Raw genomic sequence first — 23,093 nt, forward strand, 5'->3', positions numbered from 1 at the left:
GAAAGAAATAATTAATACATCCCTTATGACATTAAGTTTCAAGAACAAACTGAACAAAATCGGTCTTCAACCCATTGTCAAACAATAAACAAACATTTTGCCAGTAAAATTGGGATATTTCTGTATACATGACACAGTCTGCTCACTAGATAAACTACTAGCAGCTGTTTGCAGTAGAAAGTCCAGGACTTGAGTCAGGTGGTACCTGACTGTTGTGCTTGTAGCTGAGCTTGTATTTGCTTATTAAATACCTTTAGCTTAGACTGATGCAAATAAGTCCACATCCTTAATGTGACTTGTAAGAATACACAACTAATTTCACAGCCTCATGCATATCATAAATAAATGTTGGCATCTAAAAGAAGAAAAATCAGGGACATCCAACAAGTGACAGATTTGTTTATTTACAAAACAGTTTACAGCAAGATTTCTAAATTACCGTTGACCCACAGGGGAATATACTGGTGTTCAGGTGCACAACACCTGCACCTATGGTGTCAAGTCAAAGGAAAAAAAACAAACAAACAAAAAAACAAAACTTAAGAGCACCTTGAGTCAAGAAAAGGAAGCAGATGAAGGAGTTTGAACATCTGTAAGGCACAAGACACAGCATCACCAGCCTCTGCTCAACTATCATCAGTTATCCGCCATTTAACTATCTAGGCAAAGCATTTTATAAAGTTAGAAGTATTCACTACAGCTACAACACAAGGCTTTTGAGGATAAAACAAACAGAATTGCTGTACATTAGATTTCTGTAAGGCTACAGGTTTTGTAAAAACAAGCCAAAAAGAAAAGATTTCAAGTGTTTGACAGTGACCATTTGTCAGAAAGGCTACAGGCACTATGGTTGGGTTTTATCAAGCATGTTAAAGCCATCAACTTAAAATTCACTAAACTAACTCCGTGGCCACCTTCATAGTATTTTGCAATACTAAAATGCAAATCAAAAACTGAAATCTATGAATCCTTTTAGTTTTGATAATCTAAGAGTATACTCTGTGTAGAAAAACGGAAAGCAACGGCTCGAGTCGCTCCAGATATTTTCCAAAGTACCAAATCACATTCTAAGATTCTAGTTACACTGTATATAAAGGGCTTAACTTGTAATTAGAAAATATTTATTCCACCTACAAGTGCTGTCCATAACAGCCTTATCAGAATGAATGGGGAGGAATTATGCTATAGATATGAGCGTTGTGTATCCGCGTAGTGAAATATACAATAACAGATCGGTGTCATGACGACGCGTCATCATGAGTAAGAGGTACCTGAGGATGAGCAGATAAAAATTACAGTGAGAACTGAGAAACCCCAGTGAGATTTCTTTTCTTACAGAGTGCTGGTAGAATAGTGACCACATTTAAAGCAATGTGAACTGTGATTGCATTTCTGTCAAAAAGACCTGCTGAAATCATGGACCAGTCCTTGGAAATAATAATAATAATAAAAAATAAAAAAAAGAAGCACAATTATTCCCAGAATGCATTTGAACGTTAAAGTATCCAGTGAAGATGCTTCTTTGAGAGGTTAATCCTGCTCTAGGTATTTCTTTCTTTCCATGGTTACTATTACTGGGATCTAGTATCATTTGTTGGGCAGCTGCTTTGCTATGTAAATCAATCTTGAATTCTGAGGGGAGAACAAACGTTCCTCTGCTGCATCGATGAGGCCACCGTTAGCAAGCTGGTGAAGTTGTGCCTCATGTCTTCAGTAAATCAGCTCACTGGTGTCCTGCATAAAACTTTACATCACTGCACACTTCTTCTCCTCCGGAGGTGCATTCCCGTCAGCTTTCTCCATCTCCAAAATGATTCGCTTGAAAACCTCCACGGCAGTCTGCGTTTCAAGCAAGAGCCTTTGTCAGACATGAACAACGGATTAGCATCAAGGGTTGACTTTAAGGGTTTGTTACCTCGTTTTCTTTGGCGGAAGACTCCATAAATGCTGCTCCCCAGGAATCGGCTAGTTTTTTCCCCTCCTCTGGTTTGATAACCCTTGAAACAAATCAACAAAATGCACAGTGAAGTGAGCACATGTCATTGGTTCTTTGTTTCAAAAAGTGTCCTCGAAACCTTCCCATGACCGAATTCAATAAATAAATATAATATATAAATATAAATCCTTTTGGTTAATGATTTGTAACCCGAGTTCCAGTCAAACTACAACGCAATAACTTGAATTTGGCTAATTAAGCTAATGCCAGTTTTAAACATGTATAATTTCTACCAAAAAACATAGAATTCAATTTAACCTAGATGAATCTTACACCAGATTTCTTCACTTCAAAAAAAACGTTTGTTTCTTTTTTTTTCCATCAGCTGTACAAATCAAAACATTGTGAGATCTAGATTGAAACACAAGATATATTTAGTAGCAATTTTAAGCACATTTTCTAAAGTTCAAGCACTTTCAAAAACTTGAAAACACCAACAAATTTAAGTTTCAGGTGTCAGGATCTCTGTTCAGAGACTGTATGGCAGTTACTTAACTTAATAAATTAAATTCTGCCTTGTTAAAGTTAGCATTTTTCGATTAGCACATGATTTCAATATATTATTGCTACCACAAGATGGCAATAATGCATTTCTGTTTAAAGACTGTTGAGAAGAATCACACCACTGACCTTCGCATTGTCTAGGTTTCTAAAGATTGCTTCTTTAAGTGAGTTTTCACCACCAATTTAAGCTATTTCTCCTAATGATGAGTTTCAGCGTTTCTATGATTAACCAACCATAATGCATTCTGGATAAGCAATCATATAATCCAGGCATGTTATGAAATACTCCCACTTCAAAGTAGGAATGAAAACAGCTTCTATGAAAGCAGGAGAAGCAAATAACAATAGTTAAGCTGTAGCCTAAACCAAATAATCACATCAATACTCACCTTTCCATGTGAAGATCTTTTTTGTTTCCTACAAGAACAGTTGGAACCCTGAAAAGAAACATAGCTCAAGTTGCACAAATATACACTTTAAATTTTCTTAATTACAAAGAATTTAAGGGACTGATTGGACTTACTGAATCTTGCCAACCATGTCTAGCAGCTTGTCGTGTAGAACCTGCACAACTTCAAAACTGGACAGGGGACAGGCAGTGTTATTTTAAACATTGATCTGGAAGAATAATATTAACAACACTTCAACATTTGGATACAGGACTAACTAAATGGGAATCTTATGACATAAATTACTTCATGGTCTAATTCTAATTAACATGAGTTTTTGCTGCTTAGTTGTATGAAATGCTCTAACTGTGAGCATCATAGTTGTTTTGCAGCATTTGAAGCAACAGTGACACTAAACCAACAGTTTCCCTGAGTCTGAACTGTGGTTCAGCGTTTTAAAAATTAAATAGTAATACTAAACACTGACCTCTTCTAATTTGCACATCTATTAGATGCTTTTGGCTTTGATACTCTCCTGTATTTTTTATTCAGAGACCCAGTTTCCAGGATTTCCGATTAGAACTTAAAGCAAACATACGCAGAATGTCATTTTATTTAAGATAAAGTATCATTGATTTCTTTTGGGCCCGACAAAATCTTGTTTGATTTAGGAAATAAATATATTTATTTTTTATATATATAAATAAATATTTTTTAAAATACTATTTTGTCTTCTCGATGGACAGCTTATAAATAGCTAAACAACAAAACTCCAATCTGAGATGAACTAAAATTTAAACTTTACTCGTTATTGATGTGATTCAACAGTAAACACTGGATGAAACCCAAATAATTTCTGTCTTGAAACAGATCTAAGTCTTCTTAATGCAAAGTTTATTACTGAAATAAAAGTAACTGTCAAAGCCATCCACTGACCTTTTCATGGAAGTCACTGAATAGACCAGAACATAACCATGGATGTCCATTGAGTGGGATTGTGGAAAAATTGAGTACTCATCCTACAGAGGGAGAATAGGGATTTCCATTACATTTATAAATAAAAGTCTTGAAGATTTCAAAAACAACACTGCAAACAAAAGACAAGTAGGCCTATGAGTCAGAAATATTCAGTTTAAATCACTCAGGTCAGTTATGGCAACAACTAAGCAACTTACTTGTCCAGCCGTGTCGACTAGCTGCAAATTGAAGTCCTGACCTTTCACGTTCACCATTTTGTTAAACGCTTAAGAAAAAGAAGAGCAGTTTTTACAATTTTCACATTAAACCATAAAGAACTCTTGCAACTGAGCAAATATAAAAATCACTCACTGTTTTCAATGGTTGGGTCATAGGAGTCGACAAACTGTCCTTCAACAAACTGTATCGTAAGAGACGACTTCCCTGCATGAAGAGCACAGCAGACTTTTAAAAAACAAAACGATTGAATGATAATTGATGTTCATTCATGATTGATAATCAGCATTTAAATGCAAAATACAAAAAAATAACCTAATGACAGAAAAGAAAGAATTGGCAACTAGCTGCCAATTTTTAGGGTTTTTTTCCACCAAACAAAGTAGGCTGGATCTTTACGAAAGCGAGACTTAAAACTAAGTATTTGATTGAAATGTATGTCCTTATAAGCATCCAAGGTTTTTAAAAATTAAATGTCAATATCTAATTTAGTGTTCTTTCAACTTGTTGCAAAAAGCGCAGCGTTAATTAGAATTAAAGAGAACAAGGGCAGTCGGCCTGTCTTTACAGAAAATAGTGCAAAAATGTTGCAAAAGCTTTAGAAGTTGAACTGAGGAGTATTTTGGAGTTGTCTATTTTTCTGGTGGAAATTTTAGCAGTAGATTTTGTCATTTTCTCTACAGTGACATGGATTACAGTCAGGAATGTTGTCAGTGAAAAATGTCTCAATAGCCAGAAGAGCCGGTTTTGGCTCTTTGTCGATGAGACGATTTACTCAGAAAATTGCCGGTGTGTCAAACACAAGTCTAGCTTCAAATAGAAAAGAGCTGAAACACTGAGAAGCACTGAGATTTGAAATATTTTTACCTCTCACTAATCGACTCACCATATCTGGAGGCAAGATGAGCTCAGATCATAAAAACTCTGTTTTTCACACATCCACTTGTTTTAAATCTTCTGATTCTTACAGAGGATTCATTTTTGTTGCCATTAGCCAATTTATAAAGATCAACACGCATCTGCCTTACTTGAAGGACATATCCTCTCGTCTTGTGGCTAAATTGAATCAATGTGATCTGTAAAATAGACATGACCAAAACGCTGTACTGATTCCCAAAAGTGAGCTCAGAGTTCAGTCAGTCAAAAATTACTGTGTGGTATCTTGAGAGAATTTAATTATGTTCAACTACTTTGATATTGTGTCCACAAGTACATTTATGCCAGACTTGATAGAAAATATAAAACTGTCACTAACAACAGAACAAAAGGTGCCATCAGAATCCAGCGGCTGAATGAATACTTCCAGGGCGAACTGGGTGACCATGTGAAATGTAGCGTTGAGAACTTTGATGCTTCAGCCTGTCATAATAAATAATAGATCAATTAATGGCATGATAAATTTAAAGAAACTCAATAATATTCATTTGCTTGATTTATCAATTTTTTTCTAATTTTACCAAAAACTGAATGGTAAAAGTCTTCAGTCTGGTGTTTTAGTTGGAACTATCACTTTTTGTGAACCAACAGTTTCCCTGAGTCTGAACAGTGGTTCAGCGTTTTAAAAATAAAATAGTAATACTAAACACTGACCTCTTTTAATTTGCACATCTATTAGATGCTTTTGGCTTTGATACTCTCCTGTATTTTCTATTCAGAGACCCAGTTTTCAGGATTTCCGATTTTATGATTTACAAAGACTTCATGATTTGTTTTATTTGTTGTTGCTGTTGTTTTCTTTATTTTTCTTGGATATTCCAAATGTACTCCAGTTCTACTGTTTAAATGTTGATTAGAATTTCAAGTTTATTGATTTTTGAGAATGTGTTCTTCAATTTTTGTGTCATTATTACTACTGTAATAATGACACAAAAAATGTTCTCAAATCAACGTTATCATTTATCTCAATAGGTTCTGGGACAATTTATCATACCATAGTGACAGGCCTGTTGATATTATTTATCCCACACAAGTCCCAAATTTCACAAAGAATTGGAAGAAACTTCTAACGTCAAGATTTATCAATGTTATTGTAAAAGAAATGGAGAATGTTTTCTAAGTTATAGTTTTTATTGACGAAAATCAAAACAATACAAGCACTTTAACAAATTAACTGAACCACTACATCTGAAAATTAAAAAATTGGTGTAATTTCGGCCTTTAATGTTTTACTTTTTTTATTTTAACCCTGAATTATATCTTTGAGACTAAACTAAACACTGAAACTATCTTAACCATCACTTTAAAAAAAACATATGCTCTTTTAGTCTAATTGTTTATTTTGACATGCAAACAGAAAGCCATTTTAAAGATGAGGCTGAATGAAAGCTACTGGAGTGATGACAATCCTTATTTGATCAATGAAACACACGTGTATAAAAACTCGTTCAAAATTCACGGCTTTTGAAAACGTTTAACACTGGCGGGGGACACAATGGTTTGTTGTTCCGTTTTAGACTTGAGTGGGGTGTTAAAAGATAGTGCGTTGCAACCTTGTGCCTATTTAAACAGTAAACAAACATTTTCCGAGTTAAGCCCGAAACAGTGATGCAACAAAAGGACAAACATCGAGATATCAGTAAACAGAAACAGTTGGGATAAGATACGAACAGTGTTCGAAGGGTAGATACGTGAATTGGATGCTATGGTTGAAATTCTTAACGACAAGCTTCTTGGTAGCCGAATAACACCTGCTGAGCTAACATTTAGTGTCACACAAGGTAGCATATGGCAGAAAATACAGAGCTAATAGATTTTAGCTTTAATATTAGGAATATGAATACAGAAAGCATATATAAGCTTGTAGGCAAGACTTTAGTGCAGACAGGTAGATACACTCAAAAAGAAAACAAAGCCAGGATATTAGCATGTTAGCCTGCTAGCTCACTGACATCAGCTGTACTCACCTACGGACCGGTAACCTATGACCGCGATCTTTCTGTATTTTGGTTGAGGCATCGTGGTAAAAAAAAAATCTGCTGCACGGGTTCTGAAAAGGGTAATGCGCCGACAAGTTTCGCGATCTGGACAAACTTTTATCGCCACATTCGTCCCGCGTCACGTGACAACAACAAACTTTTCGGAGCTCTGCCCCGCTCGAGCTCTCCGAGCTGGGCCTCAAGCTGGGTTTTTCGCACTTTCACCGAACCAAAAACACCCTGCGCCGAACTCGAAGAGCTCCCAGGTTCTGTATCCGACTCGGACGTGAACACATACACGAGATTTGTAGCGGGAAACGAGGTCGTTCGAAACACAACCGTAAACACAAAAGGCGAGTTCAACGCGGTCGCGAGCTGCAAGTCAAACTGACGGAAATTGCCATTGTGTAAGCGCACCGTCGTAAAACCAGCCGATGAGTCAGAGAAATGACATGAACGGGCTTTCAGGCTTGTTTGTACAGTAGATGTCACTCTTTGGACGTCCCAGCAAGTTCCTGACAACTATCCTTTTTCAGACTGTTCCAGACAGACGCCAAACAACATCAAAGAACTCCTTTTTTTTTAGATTACAAATATTGAACTCAACTAAACTCATACTATAGAACACAAACATGAACACGTGTTTACTCAGTTGGCCTCCATGATAATGGAGTGTTTGGAAAGATAAGTTAGAAGACTACACATTAATCTGGAGGAAAAAAAATCAATTTTATTTATTTATTTTCCTTTTTCTTATAGTATGAAGGGAAGATTTTATTTGAATTGAAAATCTATTTCTGTGCCAGATGTTGCTATTTGCTAAAAGCACAGATAAATGTGTATAGTTTCACCAGTATGTTTCTAATGACAGGACCATTGACTAATTGATCCACTGATTATTGGAAGAGTGAACAATACCATTGGAAACATGCATAAAGTGATTGATTGCAACAATAAGAACTGTATACATACAGTAACATAAAAATTTAAGTAAAAAAGCATTGTATTGTAATTTAGATTTGGAAGCGATCTGTGTAATTTTCTATTAGTATTTTCTAACATAAATTTCCATCCAAATGTCAATATCTGCATATCACTATTGGGTCACATGGCAATGGCGTCTGTCTCCAGAGAAACTGAGACATCCTGGACATCATCAGTCAGGACAAAATTAAGTTCAATCTAAATCTGCCATTCCACCATATCTACTCAAACTTTTGTGACCACATTCCCATCATACATAATGCGGATGAAATAGTGGCCCACGAAACATTTGAACCACCAAATATCAAACACGATACGTTTGATATTTAACAATCCTATTTACACCAGTAGCAAGCAACATTTCAGACAAATTCTTTAAAGGATGCTCCCAAAAAACCACCAAAAAAATACACTTTTTTGAACTAAACAGACCTGGAGCTTCGCTTTTAATGGTTGTCTAATCTGAAACTTTACATATAAAAAACTAATAACGATCATAAGACTGTAAACATTTTTACTGAACCTTATTTCTCAATTTTAATTTCTAAAAGCAAGTGTGTAATATGTGATTTAAGTTTTGGTCTTCACTGTCTCATCAATCATCTTATATGCATTAAAAAATGGAGGTAACTGTCAATACCTGACTTCTCATTTTTCGAACAGGGCTAGTTTGAACAATGTTTTCCCTTAATAAATGAAATCATCATTTGAAAATGAAACTTTGTATTGAAGGTACAATAGTTATTTTTGTCTGACTTTAAAACTGGCTAGAAACAATTAAATGTGACCAAAGGGGAAAAAATGTAGAGGAAGCTCAAGATTACAGTGAGCAGTTGAAAGCATTCTGAATTTATGGCAAAACATTTTTTGCTGCCACAAACACTGATACATACAATCAAAAATAATTCCATTGGTATTTGAAATGTCATTTCTATCTAAAATTAAAATGTAAATTACAAAGAAAAAAAATCTTTTTCAAAACTGATCGTGATAGTAGAGAAACTATGAAATGTATATTTAAAAAGTGTACAAAGTCAATGATGACAGCCTTGCTCTGAAGCGACATGCCCAACGTGATCCGGAAGTTATCTCAACCTAGATAACTACTCTTCCGGTGAATATTGCCGTCATAAACAGGCAGATAAAAAATCCGATTTACCTCAATGAAACGGCCTTGACAGAGACAGGTAATATACCAAGTCTTTAAGAATCGGACAACCTTTGAGAGGCATTTATAGTCGTCAGTCTTCGCCGTGTCGAAACAGTCAAACCGCCAACCGACTCGCTGCAGCTGTTGGTGTGGCTGCGGCTGCGGCTGCCATAGCAACCGCTGAAGAAACACTGACAGGCTAACGGTTGTTTGTTGTGTTAGCCTCAAACATGACGTCGAGCCGAGTAGTGTGTTCAGTTTAGCGACATCTACCCAGTTAGTATCATAACGCAATGCCGCGTTCTGGCGCCGTTACTTCTATTTCTTACTAGCATCATTGTTCTTTTGAGTTTTATCAGGCTGCCGATGATGTCAGACTGTCCAACAGACGTCTTGCTGTTGAGTTCAGCTAACTTGGCAAACGGTAATTTCCATCCCATGCAGTAAGCTAACGTTAGCTGCCAAGGCCATAAACTTAGGTTACCTCATCCTCACCGTTATGTAAACGCTGACTTTCTGGTCCGTGATCGGATTAGTTAGACGCAAACAAATTCTGATATAGACTGTCTTAACTTTGAGCTCATTACGTTTTTTTGAAGTTGTCATTTGCTGAATTGTCTGCTTTGGTGAAGTTAGAAGTGGACCTCACCTAGCTGCCAGTAATCTACTTTAATGCGATTAATTGATCCACATAAACTAATCTACAAACATGATTGATTTGAAAGTGCATCCGTCAATCGTCGCACAGAAACTGTGTGCTTTAGGAGTGTTGTAGTTAAGTGCTAGAAAAGCCAGATTAGATCTGTCCTCTGTGTTTCTTTAACTCGCTGATCCGCGCCTGTCAATTGTAAAACGTATCTGTTTCCCTAATGCTTAAGTAGTGTTTGACATGCAATGATGTTCAGTGATTAATTATGTTTGAGGAAAAAAAAAACTCACCTTAACAAAATATAATTTCAGGATTCAGCTTGAACTAGTATGGATGTTGATGACTGTAATGGCAGATCCTATATTTCAGGTAAAGGTTTATTTAGTAGAAGCTGCCATGTTATTTAACACTGGCATGCTTGTTAAATGTGGGACTCCACAGTTATTATGCTTGTGGTTTTAGGTAGTGGGGAATCATCACTGGAAAGAGAGTTTTCTGGGGCCCTTGGAGGTCCAAATGTAAGCACCCCAAATAGCAAGGACAACTCTCCTAGACGGTCTCTAAGTGGTGAGTGAGAAGTTAAACTATTCTCGTTTACATGAGCATTTCAATAAACAAGATTGATTACCTAATGTCACGTTTCCTCTGTCTGATTTTTCACGTGCCTCTGCAGCCAACTCTATTAAAGTGGAGTTGTACAGTGACGAAGACGTAGGACGTGGTAATGAAGACGAAAGAATTGAGCGGATAGATGATGGAGGTTCAGGACAGGGATCAGAGTCTGGCGGAGGCTACAGAGAAGTCATGAACTCTGAAACCATGCCGCCTGGAGCCACCAGACTGCCGAACGGAAAGCTGAAGTGTGACATTTGTGGAATGATCTGCATCGGGCCTAATGTTCTCATGGTGCACAAACGCAGCCATACAGGTGACTAATGTGTTTAAACCATAAACATTTAAGTAAGAATTTCAAAAAAGCACATCATGTGTAAACAATTTAAGATATTTGCTGGATTTATACCGTTTTTAAAAGTATGGAGTCGTTGTTTTATTATATTTTTTTCTTTTTAAAGTGTGGGTAGGAATGTAAAAAAGTTTGGAGTTTCTAAACATGATTACTTGTTCTATTTTCTAAGAGAAAAAAAAATCAAATTTTCCAAAATGGAAGTGGTTTTTTCATTGAAGCCATATTGAATTAATGTCTTTCAATTTCGATTTGCTGCATTAGTGAAAAATTTAGCCTTCTCTATTCGGCTTTTCAAGTTTCAACGTGTGCTAACTTATTTTACAATTGACAGGGGAAAGACCATTTCAGTGCAACCAGTGTGGCGCCTCATTCACCCAAAAAGGTAACCTGCTCCGCCACATCAAGCTGCACTCAGGAGAGAAGCCGTTTAAATGTCCCTTTTGCAGCTATGCTTGTCGAAGAAGAGATGCCCTTACTGGACACTTACGCACTCATGCAGGTAGAAGACTTTAATACCTGATAAGTGTGCGTTGTTGTTTTCTTTCTTTCAATCAGTCTGCGTTATAACTGTTTTCCTCCTCTGCCTCTAGTGTCCTCTCCAACCATAGGGAAGCCATATAAATGCAGCTTTTGCGGCCGTAGTTATAAGCAGCAAAGCACCCTGGAGGAACACCAAGAGCGCTGTCATGGTTACCTACAAAGTCTGGAGTCCCAACCAACAAACAGTGCTCAAAATCTAGGTATAGTACTGGCATTCACTCCTCTTACAGAATGGTGACCGTAGAAACTCCTTCACAAGCTGATGACACAATCCTCCTTCCATAATTGCCTGAAACCCCAAAATGTGGTTTTAGATTCCACAGCAAACTAGGACTCACAAGAAACGCTGTCTGAGTTATGAGGAAACTTTAAAATAACGTAACAGTGTGTTTGTACTCTGTCCAGGAGAGGAGATGAGAGAGCTAGAGTTTGTACCAGACTCTCTTCTGCAGCCGTCCTCAGACAAGATGGCTTTTATCGATCGGCTCGCCAACAGCGTCACTAAACGCAAAAGATCCACACCACAAAAATTTGTAGGTGAGCAATTAGTCTCAGTGTGGACGGTTTTAGGGATTTAACAAAGCAATATTCGCTGCAAGTGTAAATCCAGGTAGTCAAATTTGCCTTTTTGATGGGATTGCCAGTCCTCTGTATTTATTCTCCAGGGGGTTGAAGTAGCTTCCAAATTCTGTTTCTGGTAGTCAAACGTATGTGCTCTAGGAAGGACTTTAGTGATTTAACTAAAGCAAAACAAATTTATATTTCTTTATTTATTCACATGTATATCGCATCCACGTAGTTGATATTGTAATGATGATTTCAATTTAATATATTGTGCAGCTCCACTTTAAAACCAACAACCTGAGATTTTATGATGGATCAACACAAAATTGCAAAACATTGTGAAGGGATGAGTCATTTAAGGATTTAAAGTACAACTGATTGACAATGGAATGGTTGAAGAGTAGTCTAGTCAAAGTTTGCACTTAAATACAATTGAAAATATGTAGCAGACTTTACAGTTGATGTTCATAGGCCTTCTCTATCCAGTCTGGCTGGCCTCGAGTTGTTTTGTAAAGAGGAATTGGCAAGAATTTCAGTCTTTGGCTGTGCTAATTGGAAGAAAGTCACTGGCATCTATCAGCGCAGCAAGAGGTGTTTACATAAAGCATGGTCTGAGGTGGGGTTAATACCAATGCACGCCGCACTTTTCTGATTTTTGTTTGAAAAAAAAGATAAAAACCTTGTGTATTCTTTTTCCCCTGCACAAATATGCCTTTGCTTGTTTTGGTCCATCACATCATCCAGCCAGGCAAAGTCATCCTTAAGGCTGTAATAAGAAACAATTAGGAACAAAAGTTTCTCAGGAAACTAAATGCTTTTGTAAAGCATTGCATAGAATGCACTGAAAGTTTCGGTAATAACTTATTTGATAGAACTGCATATTATATCAAGAGATTGTGTGTCTTTATGTTGCAGGACAGAAGCACATGCACCTCAACATTGGGGATGCACCTTACGACCTGACAGCTGGCTTGGATAAAGGCGAGGACGTGCAAGCCGGGGACCTGGAAGCCCCTCACTTCGCCAGCCTTGCAGAGTACACAGCAGGTAATGGAGGAGGATTATCAGATGCCATTAGGCCTCTCCACCTTCCTCCCACTCATCCATCCTTTTTTAAAGAACTCCGGCCGAGCCTCAGCTCTTCTCACACCTCCGTTGCTCTGGGCCCGAGGTTGGATTGCACTGGTGCCGGAGTTGGGCTTGGAGCGGTTGTTGTTGGGGGGAGGGAGGCAGCGGAGGGCCACGAAGACCTTCCTGCTGGCCGAAGTCACGCTCCGTCACCTAGCAATGGTTTCCAGGACTCCACAGACACGGAAAGCATGCCGGACGAGCCCTGCAACAGCACGGCCCCTGTCCCGACGTTGCCCAGTAACAACGGGCATCAGCTCCTTCACTCCAGCAACCACATTGCCAGACCTCCTCCCGCCTCACGCCACAGGAGCCGGGAGAGACGCAGCCCCAGCCGAGCCAAAGATCGGGAGCTGGAAAGAGAAGATGGAGGACACCCGGCGTTTCCGCCTCCCGCCCCGGCTCCGACTTCCAGCTCACCTACGGCACCTTCCTCTACCTCCAGGGAGACTTTCCGGGTCGTAGATGCAGAAGGGCGGGCCGTGCGGTCGTTCCGCTGCGAGCACTGCCGCGTGCTTTTCTTGGACCACGTCATGTTTACCATCCACATGGGCTGCCACGGTTTCCGACAGCCTTTCGAGTGCAACATCTGTGGCTACCGCAGCAAGGATAGATACGAATTTTCTTCACACATTGTTCGCGGCGAGCACATTACAGACTGAGGTTTAACCCCGACCGCCCTTCTGTTCACACAGAGCTTTCCCTCCCCCCCCCACTCAGACGAGGACCTGGCTTGGTTTGATCTGCACATGAGCTTGAAGGGGTCACCGACGCCGAGAAGCCGCTCCTGAATGTTTCAGATCCCGGCACAAAATGAAATTGTAGTAGGGTTTCTAGTTATTTTATGAGTCATTTAAGTATTTAAAGTACATTTTCATTAAAGGTGTTCCAAAGTGCAGAAGGAAGAAATGCATTCTTTTATCCACAGACGTGCCTTGCACCAAATTTCAGGATTCAAACTGCATGCACAAATTATGGTAGACAAATCCTCATCAGAATTAACCCGGGAAAGGCTATGGTGAAATCTTTAAAGAAATGAATTCTTCATTCCAAGTTGATGCTTTTTCTTTAACGTTTCTTTAATACTGGAGGAATCCTGTGCAGTCACTTTATTTTCTCCAAACCACGTCCATGTTGGCTAACGAAAAACATTGGAAGGGGTTGTCCTTTATATTATGTTAGAAATGCACTTTGGTTTTTACAAGAGGTGAAGTGAAGAGATTTGTGTTTGTATGTATTGGTGTGTGTGAGAGAACGACCCTGAACGGCCCTCAGTTTTGTTTTAAAAGTGAATAACGAAGGCCCTTGTTTTGTTTTGTTTTTTGTTTGTTGATGCCTTGAGGAATAATGTATGAATCTGTTTTCTTCTCTTGACTGTTTTGTTTGCACTGATACCTGCCAGAAATCTGATGATATTAAATTATTTTATAGAAATATATTCATGTTCTGCACCTCTCTGAAAAATAATGTGAGGAAAAAGCGTCTGAAAGGCTGAAAGGGGTTGAGTTATCACTGCCAGAGTTTGAGTTCAGAACTTCCCTTTGAAACATAAATTAAGACCTGATCCAACACTAATATATAACAAATCTATTTATGATGTATTTAAGATGAGTTTGATGTTCTGTCATTGTATTGTGCCTTTTGACTTGTTCCCCAGGCTGGAAACGCCAGACTCAAGTTACAGAATGATTTAAACACTTGCGTTCTGATTTTTGTTCATATTTCATGCATTGTAGATTCTCTGTGGCTTTTTCAGCAAATGTTTACCCTGTTTAGCAAAACTTAACCAGATATCCTGTTATGAAAGTTGGAAGATTTCAGGTTAGGGTTGTTGGACCTTTTAGTGGTTAAAGCACAATCTTCTGTCCAGAAGGCAGTTTGAATCCAGAGTTAACAGGAATGATTGACATCACTTACAACAAAGAGTTTTGAAAAATGTTCTTAAAATTCAAGACTGACTCAGGCCTCAACCTTGTGATCATGGTTCAAGTCTTTTCCCTTGTCAGTTTTTCATTCATTAGTTTTGTTATGTCCAGGTTCAAACAATGTTGCTTTTCTAAAATGAATTAAATTGAGCCCACTCAGCCACTTTATGCTCTATGAATATTAGTGGTTGTGCCAGTGTTGTGAAGTTCCTGTTTTGTCTTACTGATCCCAGTTCATTGATTCTTGCAGTTTTAACAGTTGTTTAGATATGCAGACGTTCTGAAATATAAAATGTTTGAAAAATAACGGTTTAAGGCAACGTGTTTGTTTGGTATTAGTGTGGTTCAGTACAGCACCAAATAATTTCCCCATAGCTGGGCCAAAGAACCACTTGTTTGCTACTGTAAAGCACTTTTCCTTGGTTATAGCAGCGAGAGGAAAATTCAGACATTTGTACATTTGGGAAAAGGCTGTTTATTGCTGTTATTAAAGGCTTTTGGACATTATAATCCTCATCTCCACTTTATTTTGTGGAAGCTCTTTCAAACTTTGTGACGTAAACAAATACCTCATTTAATCTGGAAGGAAAGTTTTAACTGAGCACATATCTGCTAAAACAGACTTGAGTCACATTGCACTTTAATATTTCAAAGTCTAAATTCACATTAATTTTTCTTTTTGACAGGAAAAACAATTCCCAGTCTTCAGCAGTGAACAATATCCTGCCTTCCTGAGGATAGTGTTGTGTGCAGAAGAGGTTTTCTGAAATTTATAGATTCCTGCAGTTTATTTAGACACCTAGTGACCTCATTAAGAATGTTGACTTTAAAGCGTTCATCTTAAATATTTATACAGCAAAAGCATTTAATCCCGAGGTCTCCCTTTGCGTTTTCATTTCAGCCCCCCGTGTAAAACTTAATAAATGTTGTGCCTTTAGTTGGAAGTCTTATTTTTCTAACCGCTGTCTTTTATACGCAAAGTGTCATTTTGGTCCAGATTAATTATCCCAAACTGATCAGATCCAGTTTCTAAACTACTGGCTTATTTATTGCTTCATTGCCTCTTATTTATATTTTTTGATCCCATAAAAAAAACCAAAAGAATCGTCTTGGCTCTCAAATTTACAATGCGTCATATTGACCCACTAAAGGCGCAAGTTTGATCCCTCACATCATACCAAAGCTATTTGTTCCTGAGCAAACCCAAAAACGTTCTAGATAAATCACTAATAAACACACCAATCCAAGTTATTATATTTACTAAACTACAGTGATATTTGTGACGCTTCTTTAATGTTTAACTTAATCTTTTTCCTCTCAATATTGCTTTAAATAACTACAGCTTTTTAAATGTATCATTATGTACTTTTGCATTTGCTTTACTCAATCTGAACTTGCTGTAAGTTTTGTACTGTAAGCATCTACCCTAAATAAAATCTAATTTGTGTTTCCTAGAAAAACAAAAGACTGAGTTTCACTGATTCAAGTTTTGTAAAGATGTTTTAATTTTCTTTTTCAGGAACACAGCATCTTCAGATTTCACTTTACATTGGTTTTGGAGGAGCTCTTGGTGCACCAGCCTGTAAAGAAAAACAAAACCAGAAATGTTAACACAAGGACCTGCTACAAACATCTTGTGAGCTCATCTCAACAGTTACTTCAGTCTAAATCTGGAAGCCAGCTTATTCCAGAGCCAGTCAGATTTATAAAGTCTGGCAAAAAACTCACAGCGGGCCTGAATCTTGGTGGTGGGGTTCGGTCCTTCCTGGCCTCACAGGAGCGGTTCCTCACCACTTTGCTGTGGATGGCACAGCTGACACAGTAGTGCAGCTTCACGTAGAGCTTCGGCAGAACATAAGCTGCAAAGTGAAGAATGACATCAGTATAAAAATACAAAAAAAATATATTTTTATAAATTTTTTGTAGCTGTCAGGTTATGGCTGTTAAATGTCACTCATTAGTACACAAATCAAGAAATCTGATCTTTCAACTTAACATTTTAAAACCTCAAGTGTAGCTTTTATCAAACATTTTAATACCTATTTTCTGTCTAATATGACCCATGTAAACTCCTCCCCCCCCCTTTTTTTTTTTAAAGCCAATTCCGTACTCTTAATCCATTGCTGAAATTTTAGGTGTTTTGTTTGAGAGGACACTTACAGTCGAAGACGCTGGCGTCTGAGATGTCTCTCACAGCCGCTGCCTCCACAATGTTCCTGATGACAAACTTTTTAATGGCCTTGTCCTTGGGGACGCAGCGGGCGCAGTTTGTGCAGCGGATGGGCTGCACGTGTCCACGGCCCTTCTTGGCACGACCGTTGTTTCTCCTCTTCTTGGTCTGTATCACACAGAGCCAGAGTTAAAAAAACAACAACACACACATTTGACAATAAAGCAAAATAATAAACTGAAATTTTCTAGTTTCTGTACATAACACACCAATATGAACAATGTCCACATTTCTTCGTCTGGAGAAGAAATGTGGAGAATAATGAGATATTATCTTCTTATTAGTAGACAATAATATGTTAGAAGATATTATAATCTTCTAATAATATTAGAAGATTATTCTAATATTCTATTATTATTAGAGTAATCTAATAATATAGATTATTCAATAACACTTTCACATGCCATCTCTTCATTCAATGATGTGTTGTGAAATATGAGTTTGTACATACATTCTTGGTAGTAATGTTAGTTAAGAGGACTGCTACAACTCAATTTACTGACAATATCTGAAAGGGCAGGATAATCCAAAATTGTAACATTTCATAACATCTAAAGGTTTTGAAATTCAGCCTGTTTTGGTATTTTATCACAAGTTTCAAGGAGCATATTACCCCAGAATATCCGCTTTCAAAGCTCTGTAGCCGTCTTTATAAGACTCCAAACAGAAATCTTCATATCAAATATTTTTTTAAGTTTTTGTTCCTACGTACAATCATAAATAACTACTGCGTATCTATTGCAAATAAACTAAATGCTTAAGGTTACCTCCCTGCACAGACAATAGCACATCTCTCTTTGACGGCTTCAAACTTACATTGTGTTTGAAACCTTGAGATATAAATGTGTAGTACAACACTAGGGAAGGCAAACGAGGTCATTGTGAACCTCCAAAAACAGAGAGCTGTGTTGAATTAAAACAGATTATTAGGGCTAAAACGTTTTATCAAGGATGCGGTAGGTTAGCCGGCCGGGTTAGCTTCGGGGCTTTGAACCTCTAGCTGCCAAAAGAGACATTTTTACATCCATGTTTTGTAAATGTAGCGTTTTAATGAACAAATGCTCTTGAGAATCAAATTTTTTGAGCCATATTTATGTCGCTGCAGCTCGTCTCAGTTTACGTTAGCGGCTGCGTTAGCCAGCCCAACGAACACATGCACCAAACGGCTAGCCTGCTAACGGTTAGCATTAGGCCCCGACTCTTTTATCACACGTTCTGATAGATATTAACCGCCTGTTCAACGTGTCGCATATTCGTTATGTGTTTGAAAATGCTTAAATGTGTTCGGAGCGCCACAGAGACCGATTAAAATACGAGTTTATTGTGTTTGTGGGAAGCCGCCGTCGGTAGCACACACTCACCATGTTGCACGGGAAGCTGGAAAGAGGACCGGAAGAGGCTGCACGGCGACACAAGAACGCTCGCGCTCCGCCCTCTGACTGATTTAACCCTGGAGTCAAACCTGCCGCCTGCAGAAGATGTTTAAAATAAAAATATCTCACATATCATCTCATGATTACGTGTATTTATGTCTATATGTAAGATTAATTCTTAGGCTGTTCTTAATCTTGTTTTGCAAGATTAAGAACCAATGTCGAAGTCAGGAGAAAAAGACAAAAAAAAAAAAATTATTTGAGTCCTGTTTTATTGTTAATGTCTTCCAATAAAAACCAAAAATAGAATGTGGGACAACCGTTGGGGTCTTCTCACCTCACCTTAAGAGGGTGAGACACTCTGAAAATCTGAAAACATAAAATGCTTCTTAATCTGAGTTTTCTAGTGGACTTCTAAAGATTTTAACAAAACTCCCCTCTCCCTTTGAAAAGCAGTAATCCCAGAGAATGGTACTGTAATGTGGATGTGATATTCTTTTGCTGACACTTTGTGTTTTTTTTTTTGTTTTTGTTTTTGTTTTTTTTGTTTGTTTATTTCTGACTAGTTTCAGGCCCAAAACGTCCAATTTGATATCAACATAAATAATAAATAAATAAAACTTACCCAGCTCTAGATTTCTCTGCAAGACGAGGATCTTGTTTTGCAATTCTTCCTTCAACCCTAGCCTGGCATTTTCTTGAAGACGACCATTTATCCAAGCATTACATATTATACTTCTGTGAACAAGGGTATATTCTTATCCTGACTCATCACCTTTTGTCCAAACAGATTATTTTGATCCTTTTAAACCTCTTTGTGAACTCTGGCTTTAGCTAAATGCTCCAAATGTCAGAAAATCCTTCTCAGACAGGGTGTGAACCATGAGGCAACCAGGTTGTTGCAGCTTTTTATTCACTTTGAAAGTGATTTTTCTTAAAGATTTTGTGGTTAAGGGTTTTCTTTTTACAGAACATAGTGCTGTGACAAAGTATTGCTTCTGTTCAGAATTTTTTTAAATTATTTTTGTTCTGTTTGTATTTCTTTTTTATGATAATCAAACTGATTTTAATATCAGGCTGCAAAAAAAAAAAAAACAATTTAAGGAACAATGCTAACTTTGACTAGACCACTCCAAAACCATTAAGTTTGTGATGAACTTTCTGTTGTACTTTTGATCATCGTTTTGCTGCATTTTTGCCTCAAAACCAGGTTGAGGTTAAAGTCACAAACTGATGGCTGCACATTCACCATCAGGTGTTGATAAGGAAGAACAGAGTTCATGGTTCCAACAGGAACCAAAGCAGTCCCTGATCACCATTCTGCCACAGCTGTGTTTGACTGTAGAATGACATTCTTTTATAAAATGGTTAGTTTTACAGCAGAAGTAAAGGGATGAGGTTTCCACCTTCTTTTTGTCAGACAACAGACTGTTTCCCATAATATCTTGGGAAAACATTTTTGACATAGTTTTTAAAGGATATTGTTTTTTTCCACAAAGTGCTTACAAAACTGTGTTCTGTATGAAATAAGCAAAAAACAACAAAGTCCTTGAAAAAGTTTATTTAAATTAAATTCTCTGCCAGGACCTCATTTCTTTTTGCTCTTCTTATCTTTGGACTTCTTTTTGCTGGCCTTCTGGGCGTTGGCCTTCTTGTAGAGGTAAAGCCCCACCAGGCCGAGCAGCGTGGGCACCAGGGCAAAACACACCAGTGGGAAAACGTCGTTGATGATTTTCTGCCACGGCTCCTGCGGTGTCAGAGAAATCACCTCCACCTCGAACTCAAGCGTAGCGTCACCTGCGACAGATGCAGTATTTTGCTGTCATTCACCATGTATGTCCAGAGAAGTGACTTAATAAAATACTTTTTATTTGCCATTGTTTGGTCTGGGTACCTGGAATTGTAGGAGGGTATCCTTTTTTTCCATATGCAAGGCGAGAAGGAATGGTGGCTTTTATTTTTTGCCTGAAGACGGGAAAACAAATTTGTTTCTGAAAAATCATTTGACACATTTATGAAGTGTTTTCTTCTGTTTTTGACAAAATCGCCTGTGGGATTTACCCTTCACAAACACCAATCAAGCTTTGCTCCAGACCTGTAAGGAAAGTCACACGACACGGACTATAAGGAAATAAAAGATCTCAATAAAGTGTCCCTGATGCTTCAGGAAAGTTGCATTAATAATATTCTCATTATTTGTTCATTTACCAGCAATAACTGTCCTTTTCCCCAACACGAGAACAAGAGGATCTTTGGACAGCGAGGAGTCAATCAGCTGCCCATCCATCAGCTTTCCCTGAGCAACCAGAGAAACAGGAGCAAGAGTGAGAAAGAGGAAAACTAAGATTTCACAGTTGATGGCTGTTGCTTTTTTACCTCGCACCAACATATGTAATCAGTTAAGGTGTTGCAATTAATTGTAACAGAATATATGAATAACCCTAAATGTAAAACAAAAATGACATGCGAAGCAGATTTTTTGGTCCAATTACTTTTGATAATAAGAGATCATTTGGCATTTTTCTTACTAACATATGTGAGATTAAAAAGAGACATCAGTGAGCTTTAGACCCGATGTGTGGTTATCTTAAAGGTTTTTAGCAAAAATCACATTATTCATACCTTATTCAGTATTTATGGTAATACTAATAATTATTGTTGATGACAACAATCATTGTTATCACAACTATTATGCCTATTAATAATAATAATAATAAAATATTATTACTATTAGACGTTAAAAAAAATAACAATAATAATAATAATTGCAGCTATTGCAGCAATAGATATGTACTAAAATTAAAATTCAACTTATGAACATTAATGGAAATTCCAACCTCCAGCTCACAATTTAATAATTAAAAAAAGAAAGTAAATTAGTATCGTCTAAATTTTGGGGGAGATTTGATTGACTTCTTTAGTTTCCTTTTTTCTCAATTTTATAATAATCTATGTCATCTGCATTATTAAGGGAAAATAAATGCATAATATTAAATAGCACAGAACCATATGGAGTATTTTTCACCAACGTGCTAATTTCCACTAACGTCTCACCCATGACAGCGCCACCATGGTAGGCTCGAAACTATATTTTATTGAAATCTTTCATTTAAGTTTGTTTTTTTGTGGTGGGAAAAAATACACATAGGGCCTACCTCATATGCCAATATCTTAGATGTAAATGGAAGTTATTTATTACCAGATTTTTATGCTCTAAAATCCATTCGGGTTTTAAATGCCAGGAAAAAGAACCGTTCAGATTCTGAACGGTTTTATGAACAATTAACCTGAGAAACTAACGGAAAACAAAATGTTGCTTTAAAGCGACGGTTCAGAGCCACTGAACATTATAAATCGCCGCCATCATTTTCATATTCCTGCTATAATAAAAACGGGCGCGACGTCCAGCCGGGCTGGTGTTATGCTGACGTGTTGCACCGCCCCTGTGTGCCTCGTAGTAACAATCCAAGGAGTCGAATCGGTTCCCGTGTAAAGCCGCGTGAAACGCGGACGCGTAAAACCGCATCGTGTCCAAAGTGCGAGTCTGATGGCCTCTAAATCCCATCAGAGCCTGAGGCTTTTTTTTTTTTAATGATCGCTCAGTTTGTGTGGAAATGCAGCGGGATCCACATGGTTCAGGCGGACGGTGCCACATAGACAACATCTGCCCTCGTCATCAGCTGGGCTCGTCTCTGCCGTTGTTTGTAAAAAAAAAATGTAATAAAATAGGTTCCTTGCCCAAATACAGACGAGCTCGCTGCTTTATGGGGTAAATAAGAACTGAGGGATTGACTTACTGTGTAGTGGACTTGCAGCGTGTCTCCCATCGTGGAGAGCACTGAACAAGTTTCTGGTTTCACCTACAGCGAGAAGAGTTCAGAAACTCTTTATTATTTTTTTTTTGTTCCAGGCTGTAGCGTTGGAGCATTTCCTGCCGCTGCACTGTGATACTCACCAGCGTCTCGACCTGCAGCTCCTCCGTTTCGCTTTCGTCAACCTGTGCGAGTGCACAGGAGAAAACAGCGAGCAGCAGGACAAAAACCCGTGCCTTCATTGTGAACTTGTGGAGAAGAGCCGCTGCCATCCACTAACTTCCGTCTGGCTTCTTCTGCACCCAGCAGAGCGGACAGAGAGAGAGAGAGAAAGAGAGAGGGAGAGAGAGAGAGAATATCGAGCTGCACCACCTGTTTGGACGATAAGTGCGTCCAAAATAGCTCGGCGGCAGGTAGTGCTGAGGTGTTGTAACACTGTGGTGATTAGCCACCCGTGGACGTTGTCCCAACACCTGGGTCTCTCCACGAAGAGCCCGCCTTGAAAATTCCTCCAGCAGCATCCCATCCGCCTGCAGTGGGAGGGAAGCGGAAGAATTACTCCGCGCAGCCGCTAGGGGGCAGCGGCGCTCTGCTTCAGTGCTGGTCTCACTTCGACTGGTGGGAATTCCGAAACCTTCTTGGGATTCACACCACTTGGCTGAGTTCAGAAGAAAGAGCGTGACCTTTCGGAGACTCCTGTCTGTTTCACACACCTGATTGAAATGAACACGTCATGAGCAGGCTCCAGCAAGTATTAGTGAATGGGTTAAGAC

At 38.3% G+C, this 23,093-nt stretch overlaps 4 protein-coding genes across 9 annotated transcripts; 1 reads left to right on the forward strand and 3 right to left on the reverse strand.

Annotated features, from left to right (window-relative positions):
- Positions 1 to 383: 383 nt before the first annotated feature.
- rhebl1 (Ras homolog, mTORC1 binding like 1) lies at positions 384 to 9,293 on the reverse strand. Of its 2 annotated transcripts, none has more exons than XM_055026166.1 (8): positions 9,202 to 9,293; positions 4,219 to 4,290; positions 4,065 to 4,132; positions 3,826 to 3,908; positions 3,024 to 3,080; positions 2,890 to 2,937; positions 1,916 to 1,997; positions 384 to 1,839 (listed from the first exon to the last, which is right to left on the reverse strand). In XM_055026166.1, the coding sequence occupies exons 1-8, from the start codon at positions 9,212 to 9,214 to the stop codon at positions 1,747 to 1,749; spliced, it is 516 nt and encodes a 171-aa protein (XP_054882141.1). In that variant the 5' UTR covers positions 9,215 to 9,293; the 3' UTR covers positions 384 to 1,746. The 2 variants fall into 2 exon arrangements, with proteins under 2 accessions (XP_054882141.1, XP_054882137.1); XM_055026162.1 differs by lacking the exon at positions 9,202 to 9,293 and adding an exon at positions 6,987 to 7,429.
- LOC129356549 (zinc finger protein Eos-like) lies at positions 9,084 to 15,415 on the forward strand. 4 transcript variants are annotated; one of them, XM_055026148.1, is made up of 9 exons: positions 9,331 to 9,556; positions 10,093 to 10,150; positions 10,244 to 10,348; positions 10,455 to 10,709; positions 11,080 to 11,247; positions 11,339 to 11,488; positions 11,694 to 11,825; positions 12,768 to 12,899; positions 12,972 to 15,415. In XM_055026148.1, exons 2-9 carry the CDS (start codon positions 10,111 to 10,113, stop codon positions 13,640 to 13,642), a joined length of 1,653 nt encoding a protein of 550 aa, XP_054882123.1. In that variant the 5' UTR covers positions 9,331 to 9,556; positions 10,093 to 10,110; the 3' UTR covers positions 13,643 to 15,415. The 4 variants fall into 4 exon arrangements, with proteins under 4 accessions (XP_054882117.1, XP_054882128.1, XP_054882110.1 ...); XM_055026142.1 differs by lacking the exon at positions 9,331 to 9,556 and adding an exon at positions 9,084 to 9,169 and having other exon boundaries at positions 12,768 to 15,415; XM_055026135.1 differs by having other exon boundaries at positions 9,330 to 9,556; positions 12,768 to 15,415.
- Positions 15,416 to 16,386: 971 nt separating this feature from the next.
- Positions 16,387 to 18,591, reverse strand: LOC129356595 (40S ribosomal protein S26). The gene is made up of 4 exons (XM_055026171.1): positions 18,497 to 18,591; positions 17,066 to 17,243; positions 16,634 to 16,764; positions 16,387 to 16,485 (listed from the first exon to the last, which is right to left on the reverse strand). Exons 1-4 carry the CDS (start codon positions 18,497 to 18,499, stop codon positions 16,450 to 16,452), a joined length of 348 nt encoding a protein of 115 aa, XP_054882146.1. The 5' UTR covers positions 18,500 to 18,591; the 3' UTR covers positions 16,387 to 16,449.
- Positions 18,592 to 20,054: 1,463 nt separating this feature from the next.
- fkbp11 (FKBP prolyl isomerase 11) lies at positions 20,055 to 23,040 on the reverse strand. Of its 2 annotated transcripts, XM_055027082.1 has the most exons (7): positions 22,931 to 23,040; positions 22,464 to 22,850; positions 22,306 to 22,368; positions 20,717 to 20,804; positions 20,570 to 20,603; positions 20,403 to 20,473; positions 20,055 to 20,305 (listed from the first exon to the last, which is right to left on the reverse strand). In XM_055027082.1, the coding sequence occupies exons 2-7, from the start codon at positions 22,590 to 22,592 to the stop codon at positions 20,097 to 20,099; spliced, it is 594 nt and encodes a 197-aa protein (XP_054883057.1). In that variant the 5' UTR covers positions 22,593 to 22,850; positions 22,931 to 23,040; the 3' UTR covers positions 20,055 to 20,096. The 2 variants fall into 2 exon arrangements, with proteins under 2 accessions (XP_054883057.1, XP_054883056.1); XM_055027081.1 differs by lacking the exon at positions 22,931 to 23,040 and having other exon boundaries at positions 22,464 to 22,864.
- Positions 23,041 to 23,093: the final 53 nt, after the last annotated feature.

Source organism: Poeciliopsis prolifica, unplaced genomic scaffold (assembly GCF_027474105.1).
Source record: "Poeciliopsis prolifica strain line A6 unplaced genomic scaffold, Auburn_PproV2 SCAFFOLD003, whole genome shotgun sequence".
In the NCBI taxonomy this organism is placed as follows: domain Eukaryota; kingdom Metazoa; phylum Chordata; class Actinopteri; order Cyprinodontiformes; family Poeciliidae; genus Poeciliopsis; species Poeciliopsis prolifica.

Excerpts from the sequence above, each read along its gene's own strand:
- LOC129356549 (XM_055026142.1), top strand. The coding sequence starts at position 10,111 with ATGGATGTTGATGACTGTAATGGCAGATCCTATATTTCAG. Across the intron at positions 10,349-10,454 it reads TCCTAGACGGTCTCTAAGTG|CCAACTCTATTAAAGTGGAG; the intron begins GTGAGTGAGAAG and ends GTGCCTCTGCAG. Across the intron at positions 11,248-11,338 it reads ACACTTACGCACTCATGCAG|TGTCCTCTCCAACCATAGGG; the intron begins GTAGAAGACTTT and ends CTCTGCCTCTAG.
- rhebl1 (XM_055026162.1), bottom strand. The coding sequence starts at position 7,038 with ATGCCTCAACCAAAATACAGAAAGATCGCGGTCATAGGTTACCGGTCC. Across the intron at positions 3,909-4,064 it reads TAGTCGACACGGCTGGACAA|GATGAGTACTCAATTTTTCC; the intron begins GTAAGTTGCTTA and ends CTCCCTCTGTAG. Across the intron at positions 1,840-1,915 it reads CTTCCGCCAAAGAAAACGAG|ACTGCCGTGGAGGTTTTCAA; the intron begins GTAACAAACCCT and ends CTTGAAACGCAG.
- fkbp11 (XM_055027082.1), bottom strand. The coding sequence starts at position 22,592 with ATGGCAGCGGCTCTTCTCCACAAGTTCACAATGAAGGCACGGGTTTTT. Across the intron at positions 22,369-22,463 it reads AGCTGCAGGTCGAGACGCTG|GTGAAACCAGAAACTTGTTC; the intron begins GTGAGTATCACA and ends TTCTCGCTGTAG. Across the intron at positions 20,805-22,305 it reads CGCTGCAAGTCCACTACACA|GGAAAGCTGATGGATGGGCA; the intron begins GTAAGTCAATCC and ends CTGGTTGCTCAG.
- LOC129356595 (XM_055026171.1), bottom strand. Across the intron at positions 16,765-17,065 it reads AGACGCCAGCGTCTTCGACT|CTTATGTTCTGCCGAAGCTC; the intron begins GTAAGTGTCCTC and ends TTCACTTTGCAG. Across the intron at positions 16,486-16,633 it reads CACCAAGATTCAGGCCCGCT|GCTGGTGCACCAAGAGCTCC; the intron begins GTGAGTTTTTTG and ends TTTTCTTTACAG.